Raw genomic sequence first — 18,134 nt, forward strand, 5'->3', positions numbered from 1 at the left:
TAATTCAAATTCAAATATGCTTTATTGTTTGAACAAAATATTGTTATAAACAAAGCTTCACCTAATCCTAAAGAGACAGAGCTACAAGGTTAAAATTATATTTAAAAGTACAAGTTACAATGACCAAACAAAGTTTTAAACAGTTAAAATTTAAACTTTTTTTTTTTTTTAATTAATAAAATCAACTATATCTAACTTTTCTTAACTAAGTCCAGTTCAACATTTAGGGATAAAAAAAAGAAAAACATTTAAAACAAACAGGTTAGGAAAAGAGCTAGGTCTCCCTTAATTAATTAAAATCTGATTTTCATTGAAATATTCAGCCACAGAGTAATAAGCTCGACCACTCAGAAATCTCCTCAAGAGAAACTTAAATTTGGTGAGAGATTTTGCACCTCTAATGTCCTCTGGTAGGTGGTTAAAGATTTTTATACCTTCATAAAAAATGTATCTCTTTACCAAGGCAGATGTTGGAATGGAAAGCCGCAAATTATTCCGCTGGCGCGTGACATATCGTGGATTCTGTAGGGCAAACCTGTATTGATGGGAGAACATAAGGCATGCAACCTCCTGTATGTATAGGCAGTAGATTGTAAGAATGCCCTCCCTGATAAAATATGGTCGGCATGATTCCCTAGGTGATATCCCGCATATATAACGCACAGCACGTTTCTCTTTCACAACATCTGTAGAAGATGTTGCTTGCACTAGCCCAAAAGCAGACACCATACCTGAGATGGGACTCAATCAGGGAAAAGTACACAGCTCTCCCAATCCCCATGCCAAGCTCCCAACAGGCCACCCTAACAGCAAAACAACCCACAGAAACCCTATTGCTGAGACTCCATATATGGTCCTCAAACTTAAGTTCCTTGTCAATCACCAGACCCAAAAACTTATTGTTAGAATAAAGCGGGACAGGGCGGTTAGCAATAAGAATATTATCAAGACTACGGTTATTTGTAAAACAAATTAGTTTGGTCTTCTCTGGATTTAATGATAGTAAATTTGCCCTGAACCACTCATATATAAGTTGAAGATCAGCCAACATGGCTATTCTCAAAGAGTCAGTATCATACCCATGCCAGAGAACGGTGGTATCGTCGGCAAAGAGCGTGAATTTTCCCTGGATATTAAGTCGGATGAGGTCATTAATATATAGGAGAAAAAGTATTGGTCCCAGTACCGACCCCTGAGGTACTCCCCAGGCAACAGAATGATATTCAGAATACTCCGACCCCACACACACTCTCTGACGACGACCCTTTAGATATGAACAAAACCAACTCGCCGCCAAGCCCCTAAAACCATACTATTGAAGAGCTTATGAGATATGAAGAGCGGTTTCCCCGGAAGGCGAATCCCAGCTCACACACTTTTTGAAAGGGTCAATCAACAGCTCAGGGAGACTGGCTCCGTTAAAATAAAACGCCAAGATAATGGTGCGCAAAGGAACATCCGAATCCCGGATTTTGAGGAAGAAGTGCTTCAGCGATTTGAAGGTACTCGAGCAGTAGCTGATGCGATGCATGTAAATCATGTTAGGGTATGGAACGTTGTTAAGGAACAGCTTCTTCGGCCCTACCACCTGCAAAAGGTGCAATCATTAGGACCCAATGATTTTATGCCTCGCGTGAATTTTTGCCAGTGGTTTCTTGATCGGTGTACAGAAAAACCTCAATTTCCAAAATATGTCCTTTTTACTGACGAGGCTTTATTTACAAAAGAAGGCATTTTTCATTCTAAGAATAATCATGTGTGGAGTGAAAACCCTTATGGTATTCATTTTAGGAGCTATCAACATAAGTTTTCCGTTAAAATGTCGGCCGGCATTGTTGGAGAACGCTTAATTGGTCCAATTATGTTGCCTCCTCGTTTAACGGGAAATATTTATTTAAATTTTTTAAGAAATGTACTGCCAGAATAAAAATCTGCCCCTAAATATACGACAGAACTTATGGCTACAACACGATGGAGCGCCAGCTCATTTTTCACTTATTGTCCGCGAGTTTATAAATGAAAATTTTGGAAGGCGCTGGATTAGCCGCGGAGGCCCTGTCACCTGGCCAGTCAGGCAAATATTCGGATATTCGATACACGGCACGGCGTAGTTGTACTAGTTGTGTTTGACTCTGGTTGTGTATAAAAGCGAACGATTAAGTACTGTCCAAGGGTTAATTTTAAATTAATTGACTTAATTAACAATAAGTCTAGTAGTAAGTCAATATGAGTTCGAAAAGCAAAATTTGGCAATATTTTAATAGAACGGATGATCGCGTTGAATGCAAATTTTGTTTGTATAATGTCAAAAACAAGACAGGAACAAGCAATTTATGGAATCACTTAAGAAATAAGCATCATTCACAAATCATTGTGTAAGTATCTCTTGCTCGATTTGAGTGGTTTGACCACTAAAATGTATTAGTAATTAGTATTACTGTAATTAGTATATTAAAAAAGCTGGACGGAAGGCGACTGGAAAAAATCGATTCGCACCGCACTAAAAAGTTTCAATGTCTCTATTTTTTCTATAAGTTTACACAGAAGCTTGGAATTGATCGTATTTTTATTAATACACATTAGACAAAACAATATAAACTTTGAAACTCCGATACTAATTGTAACTTGCGCTCTATTACCGTTTAAGTGTGAAATTTTGTTATTTCTTGAGAAAAATGCAAAAATTGCCATAAAAAATTTATAAACAAATTTCGACCCACACATACTTAGCTTAAAATGTTTGAAATTAAGTCAGCTATGACCCCCTTAAAGACTTGCATCTAGCTTCCGGACACCCTGTATAATTCTCCCCATCATACTAAAATTCTGAATCTTTGAATTGACTGAGTTAATATATGATGTCACTTTTATCTAAAATTTATAAAATAGACATTAAGAATGTATATGCGAATTAAAATTTCGTCAAGGTATATCCCAAGATATTTTTTATGAGAGGTTTCCTTCATTTAAATATATCTATTAATTACTCAAGTATTCAAATATTTGAATATTCAAATATATTCGAATAGTGAATAATTCAAATATTCAAAAAAAAAACGAAGTGAGTATTCGAATACATAATTTTCCAAAATTCCGAGCCCTAATCCAAACCACGCCTGATATTTTTAACCATGTCAACCTTAATATGGTACGTAGATACAATAAATGTATCAATCGTGGCGGCCGGCATTTTGAGCAATTCATATTTTAAGTTTATTTTTGTAATACCAATCTTTAAGAAAATTTGTTTACGTTTCTAAAATTGTTAATTTGTTGGTTTTTTATTACACTTAAAATCATTTAAACATTTTATGCCTCAAGGTAATTAAAGTGACAGTTAATTAATTTGAGTACCAATTTAATAAAGTGGCTACCTTAACTTTTTTTTAACATTTATTTTTTATTTGCGCCAGATTTTTTTATTAATTGTTTATTAATAATAATAGGTAATTCATTTTTGTATCTCATAACTTGCTTTTCGTCAATTCACAAAAACGGTGATATTTACCATTTACCGACTTTTACTAAGAGCACCTTTTTTATGTAAAAAGCCTAGGAACATCATAATCTAATGCCCAAACGGACAGAAATTAAAGTCTTAAAGAAATCCCCTGGTAAATATTTTTTTTATTTAGTAGGTTCAAAAGAATAAACGTACTAACAATAATTTACCTCCCAAAATTGGTTGCGGTAGGTAGCTAAAGTAGTTCCGGAGCTATTAAAAAAAACTAGTTTTTAAAGGTTATTTTCAAAGAGCTCTAGCTCCCTGAAGAAGCTTTTCCGGACCCAATCCGGAACGTTAGAACGATAGAATCCGGACGTTTTCTATCTGCCCTAGAAGTTTGTAACATGATCAACGGAACACCCTGTATATGGAATTAATTTTGGTATAAAAAACATTTATCCCTGGATATTCATGATTACATCCAAAACTATTTTTCCTCCAAACTACATGATTCAATGGTCTAAAATGCTATTTCTCTTCATAATTTCAGTGAACACAATGGCTGAAACTGCTGCTGAAATTCCCACTTCAGACTGTAAGTACCCAATTTTTAAAAAATAAATTCTCTTCTTAATTTTAGACAAATAATTCGATATTTTGTGGTTTTTGTTTTAATGTGGAACAGTTGCTTTGTGAATCTAACCAAGGTAAGTACACAGATTAATTTTTAAATATTTATTAGTTTATAACAATCAATTCAGTTTAGGTATCTCCGAGTATATTAAGTTGCTGCATTAAAGTCTCAGTAATCTTAAATATGGCTAGTGCAGTCATGTCTGTATTATCTGGCCTAAAACAAGCAATATGTTAATAAATATAAAAAATTAAATTAACCAACTTACAGGTTAGTGAAAAGTTCCCTTTTTACGTGCCTTAAGCCAAACCTTGATGGTTTGATATCAAATAATGTGTTATTAGTTTTAACGTGATTTTTGTACACCTCAAGCAGGGATGTAAAATAAACGGTCAGACCTAAAATATTTAAACAATTGGGCAAGAACTCGAATTAGGGCCAATTATACCTCTTGTATCAGCAGAGAATAATAATAAATGTTTTGGTGTAGACTCAGTTACACTCTTCAAACATCTTATGTAAGAAACTATTTTTTCAATCAATGGAAGCCATTCTTGCTCATTACTTGATGATAGACATCCATAAGGTGGCTTCCCATTTCCCTAAAGTTTGATAAAATACTAAATAAAAACTTGTTAAGTAGAATTAGACACTTCACCTGAGATATCTGAGATATAAGGTCCAGGACCTTTATAAATTTAATAGTTTCCTTACTCTTCTCAAAACCTTCATATTTTAAATCTTTTAAATATTGAATGGCATCAGCCAAAGGTTTTCCAATAAAGGTTTCATCATATTTAATCTGTATAATAAATTTTCAAATTATTTTAACAGCATTTAAAGCAACCACACTTACCCTTTTCTTATGAATGATCCAGTCACAAGTAATCTCGTCATTTTCATAAACTTTTAAGTCATCTTCCGTAATAGACTCAACTTTCAAATAAAATCCATAATTAATTAGCTGCTTTCTATATTGGATGTGCCTGTTGCTGGACCAAAAGTCTTTTAAATCTGCTAAAATATTGTCAGCGTCATAAAAAACCTGTACAGGTTTAGAAGTAACTGGGTGTGGGAAGTGAGCTGTTATTCTGTTTTCCCATGGAGGCAATATTTCCACTCCTAAAATAAAGATTTTAAAAAAATAATTAAAAATTTCAGTTGGATTATTTGTTACCAAGTTCTTCAGCCAAAGCAAAACTTAAATGTGGACTGTTGCTGTTTAAAGTAACAGATATAATATTGACATTGATCTCTTCCAGCCAAGATAAAGTTTCCTCAATTATATCTGCAAAGAATTTAATGTCTGGGTTGTGTACAAAAAATAGTCCTATAGGGATTTTCCAGTCTTGATTTAAAGATATAACCTGAAAGCTATAAATGTATAGTCTATAAAAGCGCTATCTTAAGAATTTACCATAAAAATCACTGCTTTGCTTGCCATCTTTCTTGCCTCATTTTGTAGCCCTTGCCCACAATTCTCTGAATAACCAAATATTTTTCCCTAATAAATTAAAAATAAAACACACAAGACAACACATTTACACTATAATAAATTACTTTATATGTCTCATTTTTCTGTGCCAGCATTATCTCTTCAATCAGTAAAGCGCAAACTGTAGAATTCTGATTTTTTATATTTGAATCTGCGGCCGTCTTAAGCACCTCAAAAGCCTTATCGCTCAAGCCCACTTGCGGCTTTGGGGATTCTTCTTGCGGTCGAGTTTCATCTGTTAGTTCAGGCAATTCGACTTCTTCAAATTTGTCATCATCCATTGGTATTTCAATTTTGCATATTTGTGGTTCCAGCACTGGCAGTTCATCTTCATCAAGGTCAATGATTTCTTGTTCAAGATTTTTAACCCTGGACAATTCAAGGGGGAAGGATGAATTATTTGAATTGATTATTTATTTATTTGCCACACATTAACAGGAAATTCTCAATAAGACAGCTTATGATTGGCATAGCTTAAGTATAAGTATACCATTTTTATAAACTTAACAATTTATGAAAATTGAAATCATTTCATTAAAAAAAATACCGAAATCCCAAGCTCCAGAATATACTACAGGCAAAAGAAAATAAAATGAGGGAAAGATATTTTTGGTGGTAATAAACAGATCAATATTGTTATTGCTGTGTAAAATTTTTTATTTTATTTTATTTACGCCATTCAACAGAAATACATCCAATTACTGAATGGGAAAAAACATACATTTACAATCAATAACAATAAGGAAATGCTTAAAAAGAAATACAATGAGAAAAGTAAAGAAAAAAAAAAAGTTTTACTAAGAATAGTGTACTTTTTTGATATCTGCTATGCTACAGTTAAATAAGTCACATTGACCCTGAACAGAATTATATGTGTTACAGGCTCTGCGTAGTGGAGAAAATTTGTTAATGTTAGTCCTTGGTCTAGGTAGGTAAAATGTTTGTGAGTTTCTGGCTGATATGCGAGGTATGTGAAAGTTCAGTTTCTGTAATAACTCTGGCAAGTCGATTAAGTTGTTCACTAATTTATATAGAAACTGCAAATCAGCAGATTTTCTTCTATCTTCTAAAGAATGAAAGAAAAATCTTTCCAGTGAAAAACTGATTTCTGGGTACACTCCATCGCATTTATAGCAAAGAAATTTTAGACATTTTCTCTGTATACCCTCAATCTCATTTATATGGTTTTGGCAATAAGGGGACCAAACTTGAGAAGCATACTCAAGTATGGATCTGACATATGAGAAGAATAAGATTTTTAGGCTGAGGATATTATTAAAATTATAAGAGTTACGTGTTACAAAACCTAGCATTCTGTAGCTACGTTTGACAATATCTGTAATATGTGGCTGAAAAGAAAGAGAGCTATCAAATGTTACACCTAAGTCATTCAAAACTGTTGATCTAGGGACTGTGACATTGTCTATGGTATAGTGATAAATATTTATTTTTTTATTTAAACTGAAAGAGACAACATTACATTTAGCAGCATTTAGAGGCAGGTTATTATTTTTACACCATGCATTAAGTTTGTTTAAGTCACTTTGAAGTAAAATACAGTCCAAAATGCTGTTAATTCTTTAAAAAAAAATTTTATCGTCCGCGTATAATAGACTATTTACAGAAAGTTCATCAGATATTTTATTGATAAATGAGTTGAAAAAAAGCGGTCCCAAAATTGAGCCCTGTGGTACTCCAGAGGCGGCAACAATCTTCGCCGAGCTTCGACCATGCATAGCATTCTACGTACTGGGGGCGGTCACTCAAGTAGGATCTAAAAAGATTCGTTAGGCCGGAAGAAAATCCATAAATTCGATCGAAGTTGTTAATGAGAATGCCATGGTCGAGTCGGTCAAAGGCCTTGATTTATTGATTCAGTTATAAATTCAGTAAGAGAAACTAGATTTGTGGTGGTAGACCTGCCCTTCATAAAACCTTGTTGTCTACTGTCAATCAGATGTTTCATTGATGGATATAAAGCAGTATGCAGAACACGTTCAAAACATGTAGAAAAGTTATTAATTATTGTTATAGGGCGATCGTTTTCTATAAGATTTTTGTCACTCTTTTTGTGTACAGGGATAATTTTAGATATTTTCCAAAGATCAGGAAAGCTTTCTTGTTTTAACGCTAAAGTAAAAAGGAATGTTAATGGTTTAACAAAAGCTATGGCACAATCATAGAGAAGGAAAGCAGGAATTTTGTCGGGTCCAACAGTTGCTTTTCAGAGCATTCATCATTTAAGAGCTTGTAATACTTCATCTTCCGTAAATCTGGATATAATGATGGTATCTGCAAATATGTTTTGAGCATTGTTGCCAGGTTGTGTAGCAGTGGAAGAAATATATGCACTTTTAAAGAAATCTGTGAATGCGTTTGCAATAGCTTGAGGATCAGACATAATCATTCCCTGTTGGTCAGTCATATTTTGAGGTAACAAATTGTTATTTTGTGAGCTTTGAATTAGCTTCCAAAAATTGTTTGATAGGGAAAATAAATTATTTTCAAGATTAACACAGTATTCTGTGTGACAGTTCAATATTTTTTTTGATTTTTGATCAACACTCTCTAAATTTAGTTAAATCATATTGTTGATGAAAACACTTATATTTCTTCCACGAGCTATGTTTATTTCTAATTGATAAAACCAGGGTGGATAAGATCGTTTGTGCCTGGCAGTATTAGAGACACAGTTATCAAGACAATTTATATAATAATAAAATTATTATAGAAAAGTTCGACGGCAGAATTGATATTATGCACAGATTCCAATATATTCCAGTGAATGTTAAGAATGCTCTGATATAAAATTCTTAGGTCAGCTTTTTTAAAATTATATAAAATATTAAACCATGAGCAAGTTTGATCTAGAAGTGCATTTCTTGCTAAGTTAGTAGGTCTATTTTCTAAATAAAAGCAAAGGTGTTTTCTAATGTAGATAGAGGGAACAAAAAAAAATCAACTTTCAACATGTATTTTGTACTTGTAAGGAACTTATGGTTGGACCCCCTCAGTTTATATTCTCTCAGTTTTGAAGCAAAGATATTTCAAAAAACCTGTGCTGTACATGCTCAAGTCTATTTATATGTCTACCACACCATTGTGGCATAAAGTCATTTAGACTTATATGCAGTAATAAGCCTGTCCAATCTATCAAATTTTGTAGGCTCTATTATGAAACCAAAAGTTTTCAAGGAAAATTAAATAACCTCATCAATATGTGATTGTGTTCAGTTACTGTAGGTATGTGGATAGCTAAGTTAGCTACTATGATTGTAAATGTAATTAAGGGGATTTTAATTTGCAAAAATCTTGTTGCAACTTTCTCTGGGCCCATCACAGATTTTGTATAAGGAGATTGGAATTATGTTTTATTTTATTTATGTCATTAAGCATTCAAGAACTTGAAGCTTCTAGGCATTTAGGGATGTTCTATCAAGTCAAAATATAGATTTGATTATTTTCAGAAGCCAAGTAAGGCTTAGTAAGAAGCACTTAATGTAACTTACTCCATTTGCTGATTCCTTAATGTGTACAAATATTAAAATTTTGACACGGAGCGATAAAGTTGATTTTAACGCATATTTTATTTCAATTTTCCTTGTTTGCATCTAAAAACTTAAAAAAAAAAAACAAACTTTGTTTATATGTAAATAAAAATAAAAGCGATTTATTTTTGAGGTTATGTGCAACCCTTGGGTTTGAGGTTGACAATTATGACATTGGCGCGTACGTAAGTAGGAATGTGCGACGGCATCGATAGACAAGTTGTGAAACTTTAAATCACAAGGAAATTATTTTCCTTGATGAATTTTTTCGTAGAATATGCTTTGGCATTTTCGCCTAGACAGTTAGTAACCATAGTATTATAGTAAATATAAAAAACCTACAGTAAATATAGTTTTAGTTAGACAGTAAGTAGACCTGTAGTAACTTTAATTTAAAAATCAATGAAACGGAAATGTCTTGTATGTCCTATTTTAAACCTGCGATACTCAAAAATAAAAATGTTCTTTGTATTCTTTAATTAAATTCTTTTTATAGTGTGTGTGTAATACTTTGACGTTATGTTTGACATTTATGACGTTTTTGACAATAACGGCCAAATGCATAGTCGGGATGTGCTACGATATCGATGAGACATGTATAACATTCCGACAATAAATCTAATTAGTTTTTTCTTAAAAACAACAAGACAAAAAAATTGTCTCCTTGGCGAACTTTTTCGCTTAAAATTTATTTCCGCCTAGCCTATACGCGTATTATATGCAATACGACCTTTAATTCGCGTCGCAAAGAAAAGAGAAATAAAGTCTTTTGTATCTGGTATCCTGACCCTGCGATGCCCACATACGGTTCTTTCTTTTCTGATTTTTATTGTTTTTGCCCACGTACCGTCTCTCGTTCGAGGTTCTTGACCACAATAGTGGTTTTATGTCGGTTTTAGATACTCGCTCGCACTTTTATTTAGATCAATTTCCATCTGGGTCACAACTGTACGTACGGAGGTGTGAAGAGAATGGGTTTTAAATTGTGAAAGAGCCTTTTATGAGTCACCCTTTCTCTCTCTCTGGTAGGATACCTACCTGGAATGTTTAGGAGAATGTCTGGGATTAGAGCTGCATCGATTATACTATCACATACAAAGGCCTCGCTTCCCTTTGTGACTCATTTGAATTTTTTTCCCGGAATTTCTAATTGTTTAATTCAATTTTCGCTGTTTGAGGGAGCAAAAAAAATCTGCATGTGGCGGCTCCGAGTCTCAGCGTTTCAACCAGAATAACCAGATGAGTCACGCGAGGTGGCGAAGGTGGAGGGTCCCTCCCACCCTTTCCTATAAAACCCGAAGTGTATCAATTACGGCCCGGTCGGTAGCGTCTCCCGAGGATTTCCTTCCTCGGGTGGTCTATGTGTGCGAGCGAGACATCTTCCCAGTTTTTCTTATCAGCTAACTTTATTTTCTCCCCTCGCGATTTAGTAGATTTAGGATATTGAGGCTGTCAACAATAAAAGGGTCTGAGAATGGCAAGAAGTATCGTTCGATGGCTTTGGTAGATAAACAACGTCCTAACTGTTGTTCATAAAAGATAGGGTGTTAGCTTCCTGGACTAAATAAGAGCCAATTTAAACTGTCTGAAATAAATTAAAAATTATTTCGATTGTCTGAATTATTTCAAAGCTAATTTTATCTTCCTGGACTAAATAAAAAGCTATTTCAACTGCCTAAATTTAATAAAAGCTGATTTCAACTTCCTGGACAAAACAAAAGCTGATTTCAACTGCCTAAAATAAATAGAAACTGATTTCAACTCTCTGGATGAATTCAAAGCTAATTTTAGCTTTCTGGAGTAAATAAAAGCTGATTTCAACTGCCTGGAATAAATCAAAAATTATTTCGACTGTCTGGATTATTTCAAAGCTAATTTTATCTTCCTGGACTAAATAAAAGCCGATTTCAACTGCCTGAATTAATTCAAAGCTGATTTCAACTTTCTGGACGAAATAAAAGCTGATTTCAACTGTCTAACATAATTAAAAACTGATTTCAATTCTCTGTATTAATTCAAAGTTAATTTTAGCTTCCTGGACTAAATAAAAGCCAATTTCAACTGCCTGGAATAAATTAAAAATTATTTCAACTCTATGGATGAATTCTAAGCTAATTTTAGTTTTCTGGAGTAAATAAAAGCTTATTTCAACTACCTGGAATAAATTGAAAATAATTTCGATTGTCTGGATGATTTCAAAGCTAATTTTATCTTCCTGGACTAAATAAAAGCCAACTTAAACTGCCTGAATTAATTCAAAGCTGATTTCAACTTCCTGGATAAAATAAAAGCGTATTTCAAATGCCTGCAACAAACAAAAGCAGGTTTCAACTCTCTGGAAAACTTCAACGCTGATTTGAACTTTGACAGTTCGAATAAAATAAAATTTATGATTAAGAATTGATGTTGTTCAATACAAAAAAAAAAATTTATGTCTTAAAAAAGCCAACTGATGGACCTTGATCAACCATAGCAATTTAAAAAAATATCGATATTTATTATTATAATTTAATAGCAATAAATAAATCGGCGTATTTAATAAAACATACCAAGTTACGTTATAACTTAATAAATAGCAAAGGAAAGTCATACTAATGCCTTCAAAAAATTACCAAAGATGGAATATGCGTTGAAATTCAATTATTCTTCTAAATACTATTCAATATAAATTTCGCAATTACCATTATAATTTATTACTATCGCCCATTATAATATTAATAATTTATTAAGAAACCATACTGTTATTAGGTTCGTTTTCACCTTAACAGAGAGTCATTAGTGTCATGCGTAAAAATGGTTTTTTTTTGTTGATGATAACTATTCATAAAAAAAAATAAATAACATGTTAGACAAAGATGGGCTTATGATTGCTATAATGTGTTAGAAAGAGAGGAGAAGTATATTCAAAATTCAGACAGTTAATTTGCCACTATGAGAATTATAGCCTTTCAATGTTCTAAGGTTTTCCGGCAGAAGTAAAAAGAAAGCCTGTGCAAGCTAAAGAACTATGAAAAATGGCCGCGTTTTATATCAATCAATGCTTTATTGTCAAGAAATTGTTACAATTTGTAGACAAAGCTGTAAAACAAAAAAGACACAAAAATGCAAACAAAACACAATTAAAAAAAAAGAAAAACAAAACAAAATTTAAAAAAAAATATAAATAAATAAATAGAATAAATAGAATAGATTATCTACAATATATACAGATTAATACAATTTAGAAATTGTAAGTAGTCAAAAATATTATTATAAAATATACAATTTAATGTATACAATGTCAAAAAAAAAGATCATTAAAAAATCTCTCTACGTTAAAAAAAAATGTAAAAAATGTTTAAAAAAGTAAAAAATTATAAAAAATCCTAAAATAGCTACAAAAAGCAGTATACCTAAACATGTACAGATAGTAAAAATACATAATCTGCTAGTGCGAAATTTCAAATCAATGATTACAAAAAAATCGTTAACTGTGTAAAAAGCTCTCTCCAGTAAGAATGCTTTTAATGCTTTACGAAATGCAAAAAAAGATATGATGGATTTAATTTCCAATGGCAAATGATTGTGCATTTTTTTTGCATTATATAATATGGAACTTTTGACCAACTCTGAATGTGGGGTAGGCAGGTATAGATCATGTTCCGTGTATCTAAGTAGATAACTATGGGAAGGCCTATCAGATGCTGAACCGTGTTTGCGTATTAGACAAAGGGACTCAAATATGAATAAAGATGGAAAAGTTAATATTTGAAATTTTTTGAAGAAATGCTGGCAATGACTTCTGTATTTAAGTCTCAGTGTATAACGTAAAGCTCTCTTTTGTAGTCTAAAAATACGGTCAAATTGAGTTGCACTACATGTACCCCAGAATGGAAGGGCGTATCGAAGGTGCGATTCAAAAAGGGCAAAATAAACTGTTCTAGAAGTAGACAGGCTAAGCTCCTTAGAAATTGATCTTAACGCAAAACAAGCGGAACTTAATTTTCTTGATAAAAAGTCAATATGTGTGTTCCATTTTAACGAGTTGTCAACAGTTAGCCCTAAAAACTTTACAGAATCAAATTCGTCAATTGTTGCATTACCAAGTACAAAAGATTGCAAGGTATTTTTATACGACAACATTTTAGTTTTGGAAATGTTGAGACAAAGGAGATTAGAGTCGCACCATGATTTGATAGTAGTTAAGTCACTTGATACGGTTCTATGAAGTTTAGAAATATCCGGATCACTCCAGGTAAAACTAGTATCATCAGCAAATAGACAGACTTTACCGTTAATATTTAGATTAGCAATGTCATTGATGAAGATAAGAAACAAAATAGGGCCAAGTACGGAACCTTGAGGCACTCCACTTTGTATTGGCTTGCAAGAAGACATAGTCGAATCAATTCTCACAGCTTGACTTCTGTTACTGAGATACGACTTAAACCATTCAAAAGGCGCTCCTCTGAACCCGTAATATTGCAACTTTTTTAATAAGATGTCATGATTAACACAATCAAAGGCTTTAGAAAAATCACAGAAAATTGTTGCTGTAGGGTGTTGGTTGTTTAAGCTAGAGTATACATTATTAAAAAGAGAAAACATAGCATCATTTGTGCATTTGTTATTTAAAAATCCAAATTGATGGGAAGTAAGTATTTTATATTTTAGCAAAAATGATTGAAGTCTTTTTTTAACCAATCTTTCAATAATTTTTTAAAGTGTGGGAAGAAGAGCAATAGGGCGATAGTTGGAAGACTGATCTTTGTCTCCTCCTTTATGTAGTGGAATTATTATCGCCAACTTAAGGCAGTTAGGAAAAACACCTTTTTGAAAAGACTGATTAATTAGAGTAATAAGATGACATAATGTACATTCGGGCAGATTTGAAAACATTTTGAGAGTAATTCCATCAATTCCAGAAGAGCCTTTGTTTTTGATTTCCCTAATTGAACTGCAAAGCTCTGGTAACACTACGGGCGTAAAGAAGAAGCTGTGGAAATTCTCATTTGCAATGGGAAGATATAGGACATAATTTGATGCTTGACAGTCTGTGCAGCATCGGTAAAAGCGTTAGTCTTGCATTCTTAGCGCCATCTAAGTTTCGAAATGTAAAAGCTTTTTAGTGTTCCGTAAATCGTCCAAGCTTTCAAGGCCCTATTACTGAGGACCCGGTTGCTTTAGGTGGACATTTTTCATCATGGAACAAGTAAAGGAATCGTCGTCATTCTTCGATTGTCGAGGCAGTCAAAACCATAACCTACCGCAAAAAAGGTTCGCATTTCCCTGCTGCCGAAGGGAACAAAATGGAGAAATTATTGAAAAGCGATTATCTAATAACGGAGAGAATGCAGAGGAGGGAGGGCGTAAAATAGGGCCAATAAAGAGCGATTGTATAGTTGCCAGGTGCCCGCCTGCATCCGTAACTTTCTAGAAACTGTTGAGGCAAGGAAGGACATGAAATCAAAGAAAAATTGCTTCAAAAAGGATTGTTTTTTTCTGACTGGGGGACTCCTTGAAAGGTTTCAACATATTATTCGAAATTAGGGTCTATTAAAAAAAGGGTCGTCACACATAAAAATTAAAAAATCTGGCGCCTACATAATACCGGCTTGGAGTGGTGGGGGTGGGGGTGCGGGGGGTACGCCTGCGTCCCGACGCCCTAACCATCCCCCCCGTCAACTGCTAAGGGCGCCGGCAGCAGTTCGAACTCGGCATCGGACGTGAAGAAAACTGTCGCACAACGTCTTTTGAGCTTGTCCGCCCTTGGCCAACATCCAATTTGTACATTAAGGGATTTTTATTGAAGGGCGGCACCTCTAAGATCTTTTCAATTTTTCCATTTTGTTAATAGTCGCGGACTTAAAGGGTCGAAATGTTGATCGGGTTGGTCAGGGAGTCGGTGATGCAGTGCTTCTGCCATACGTGCAGGGCACCGATACCAGCTGCTGCCGCTGGTAAGTAATGGAAATCGTTTATGGTGGGTTCAAGTATCAGTAGAATTAAGAACAGGGATTTCCGACATCATATTTATGGGAAATTGACCCTTAAAAAGGGGTTTTTGAGCCAAATTAGTAGAGTCATAAAAATCATTTACAAAAAGTCATTATTCTTTTATTGAAAATTTACGTTTTCACTTTTAAAAACCTGATTTTCTAAACGTTCCTGAAATTCTACTATAGCTCCCCATCCAGCAATCTCTTGTTATGTCGAATCACTAAATTGTAAAATGGTCACATAATCAAAGTTATGATAGTTCCCAGAAAATAATCAGCTGATTTTGGGTTCAAACAGTTATTTATGTAACAACTGTGTAAAATGATCCTTTTTTTTGAATGGGAAATTTCTAGTTGAATTTCCATGAATAAAAAAAGGGGATTTTACACACGTGTAACATACGAAATTTTTTTAACTACCGAAGAAAACATTCTATTAATAGAAATATAAATAAAAATCTGCAAGCAGAAACTAAAGATGATTCCAATTACCTGGAAATACTACTACAAAGCGATAGTAAAATTGGTTCTAATGTATTTTTATTAAATATATAGTCAGATTTAAGGGTAGTGGTGACAGTACTCTCCCAAGTTGTTGATGCTTTACATTATTTAGATGAATATTCTCTAGAAATACTATTTTCGGTCCAAATCAATCCAAACCAAATTTTCCGACTTTTAGGTAAATGTTTCTGTGTAATAATAAGTGAATTTGAATATTTCTACTTATACTAATTAAATAATTTTACTTGCCTACATGCAACATTAAATACGCTAGTCTGCCGGTCGTTTTTTTTTTATATGACGTGATTTTAAAGTTCAGTTGAGTTACTTGAAAAAAGAAGTATTAAAAATAGAAACAAATTTTAAAAACAGAGCTATTAGAAAAGAACAATGATAAAATCTCTAAAGCTCACGCCCTACAATGAGAACTTTCACTTGCAAACAATTCGATTTTCCGCTTTTTTCCTTTTCCTACCTCGAAAAGACGCGACGACGAAGCGAAAAGGTCTCTATACATTTTTACCAGAACCTATACTTTTCGAGAAAAACGCGACACAATGGAATTTCTAATTTCTCTTAATGACCCAAAATTTTATCGAAAGTTGTCCCTTTCCACCCACTAACAGTCTGCAAAATTTCATTATTCCACCATAATTAGCGACCCCAATAGAACACTTTCGAACATTCTCACACCTCTATTGCACGGACACCTTCAAACTAACTACCATTCTCATTTAAAAACACCACTCTATTTTTATTGAAAATTTCATTAAAATCCAAAATCCATAATCCCGAACTCGGATACAACAGTTGTGATAAAAGAAATATGAAATAATGAAGAAGGTGAATGAGAATAAAACAGAAAATTACTTCAATTTTTAGGTAGAAAAGTAGAATCGAGGAAGAAATTTAAGATAAATCCAATTTCCTGGAAGTTTTCAAATTTCAATTAAGAGATTGGAAGTACGAAGATTTAAAAAAAAAACGCAAAAAAGAAAAAGAGGAATTGAAAAGGAAAAAATGAAGAGACCAGTTAAAAACAGACCTAAATTTGTTTTCCCCCTGTAAGAAATGAAAAAGAAAATAATCATCAAAGTCCTGAAAGACAATTGGGAAAAATTTTTTTGACAAATTATAGAATAAACGTCAAATTACAATTGATATTCAAAGTGAAATTTTGTAAACCCTGGGAAGTTTGTAGAGTGAGTACTTAATGCCTGGTAGTAGAAAACTCATTTCTTGTGTCCAAAATCAACCTAAAAAAATTGATTTCGTTTTATTGCTGTTTTTTTTTTAAATTTTTTTACTTAAACACCTGGACTACAACCCTCTCTTAGACAAGAACAACGATACGTCCTCGCGTTAACATAAGACAAAAAATATTATTTGAGGTTGCCAAATCTTTGGAAATGCGTACTTCTATAGTCCAAGCGTTTCTTCTTCCGCTGCCTTATCCTTTTCGGGCATTGGCTATTTTCAGTTGTGATATGTTTTTTTTTTATATATTTATCATGTGATAACTAGTCTCCGTCCTAATGTGTGTACTTTTGATTTTTACCCTGGACTTGTAACATGTAATGTTTGTTGTTGTTAATCTGTTTTTCTTTTTATCAATAGACAAGAAAATCTGATGATGCCCAGTACAGGCGAAACACGGGTGATCTTTTGAATTTATATTCAATATATTTGAAACCTGTGATTTTGAGTTTAATAATGCATTGCTATTTAAGGCTTATTTTGATTTTGTTACGACACCTTTAAACAGTTAGTCACCTCCTGATGTTGATTCTGTAGCATACGGTACATATCATGATATATCCGAATTATTCAAGCTTCCATTTCTTTAGGGTGCAGGTTACTTAAACCTTAGTATATCAGGTCCAGTCTGTATTTCAGGTCACTCTGCTTTCCTCGTTAAAAAGTCGTTCTACGTAATTTTTCTATGAGTCAAAAGGGGTTTTTGAGCCAAATTAGTGGAGTCATAAAAATCATTTACAAAAAGTCATTATTCTTTTATTGAAAATTTACGTTTTCACTTTTAAAAACCTGATGTTCTAAACGTTCCTGAAATTCTACTATAGCTCCTCATCCAGCGATCTCTTGTCATGTCAAATCACTAAATTGTATAATGGGCACAGAATCAAAGTTATGATAGTTCCCAGAAAATAATCAGTTGATTTTGGGTTCAAATAGTTATTTATGTAACAACTGTGTAAAATGATCCTTTTTTTTGAATGGGAAATTTCCAATTGAACGACAATTCCCACGAATAAAAAAAAGGGGATTTTACACACGTGTAACATACGAAATTTTTTCAACTACAGAAGAAAACATTCTTTTGACAGAAATAAATAAATACAAATCTTCAAGCAGTGTTTTTCAGATAATTTTGCGGAAGAAACTAAAGATGATTCCAATTACCTGGAAATACAACTACAAAGCGATAGTAAAATTGGTTCTAATGTATTTTTATTAAATATATAGTCAGATTTAAGGGTAATGGTGACAGTTCTCGCCCAATTTGGAGAGG

General features: G+C 33.2%; 1 protein-coding gene across 5 annotated transcripts in view; it reads left to right on the forward strand.

Moving 5' to 3' along the window:
* The window catches only part of LOC126743897 (uncharacterized), a 59,186-nt gene that overhangs the window by 2,046 nt on the left and 39,006 nt on the right, over nt 1-18,134 (forward strand). Inside the window, exon 2 of one of the 5 annotated variants that reach the window (XM_050451162.1) lies at nt 3,996-4,040. In XM_050451162.1, coding sequence (XP_050307119.1) covers nt 4,004-4,040 — 37 coding nt within the window. In that variant the 5' untranslated portion in view covers nt 3,996-4,003. Of the gene's footprint in view, nt 1-3,995; nt 4,041-14,825; nt 15,062-18,134 lie in introns of those variants that run through there. The other 4 variants (XM_050451163.1, XM_050451161.1, XM_050451159.1 and 1 more) reach the window with 4 other exon arrangements.

Source organism: Anthonomus grandis, chromosome 13, assembly GCF_022605725.1.
Source record: "Anthonomus grandis grandis chromosome 13, icAntGran1.3, whole genome shotgun sequence".
In the NCBI taxonomy this organism is placed as follows: domain Eukaryota; kingdom Metazoa; phylum Arthropoda; class Insecta; order Coleoptera; family Curculionidae; genus Anthonomus; species Anthonomus grandis.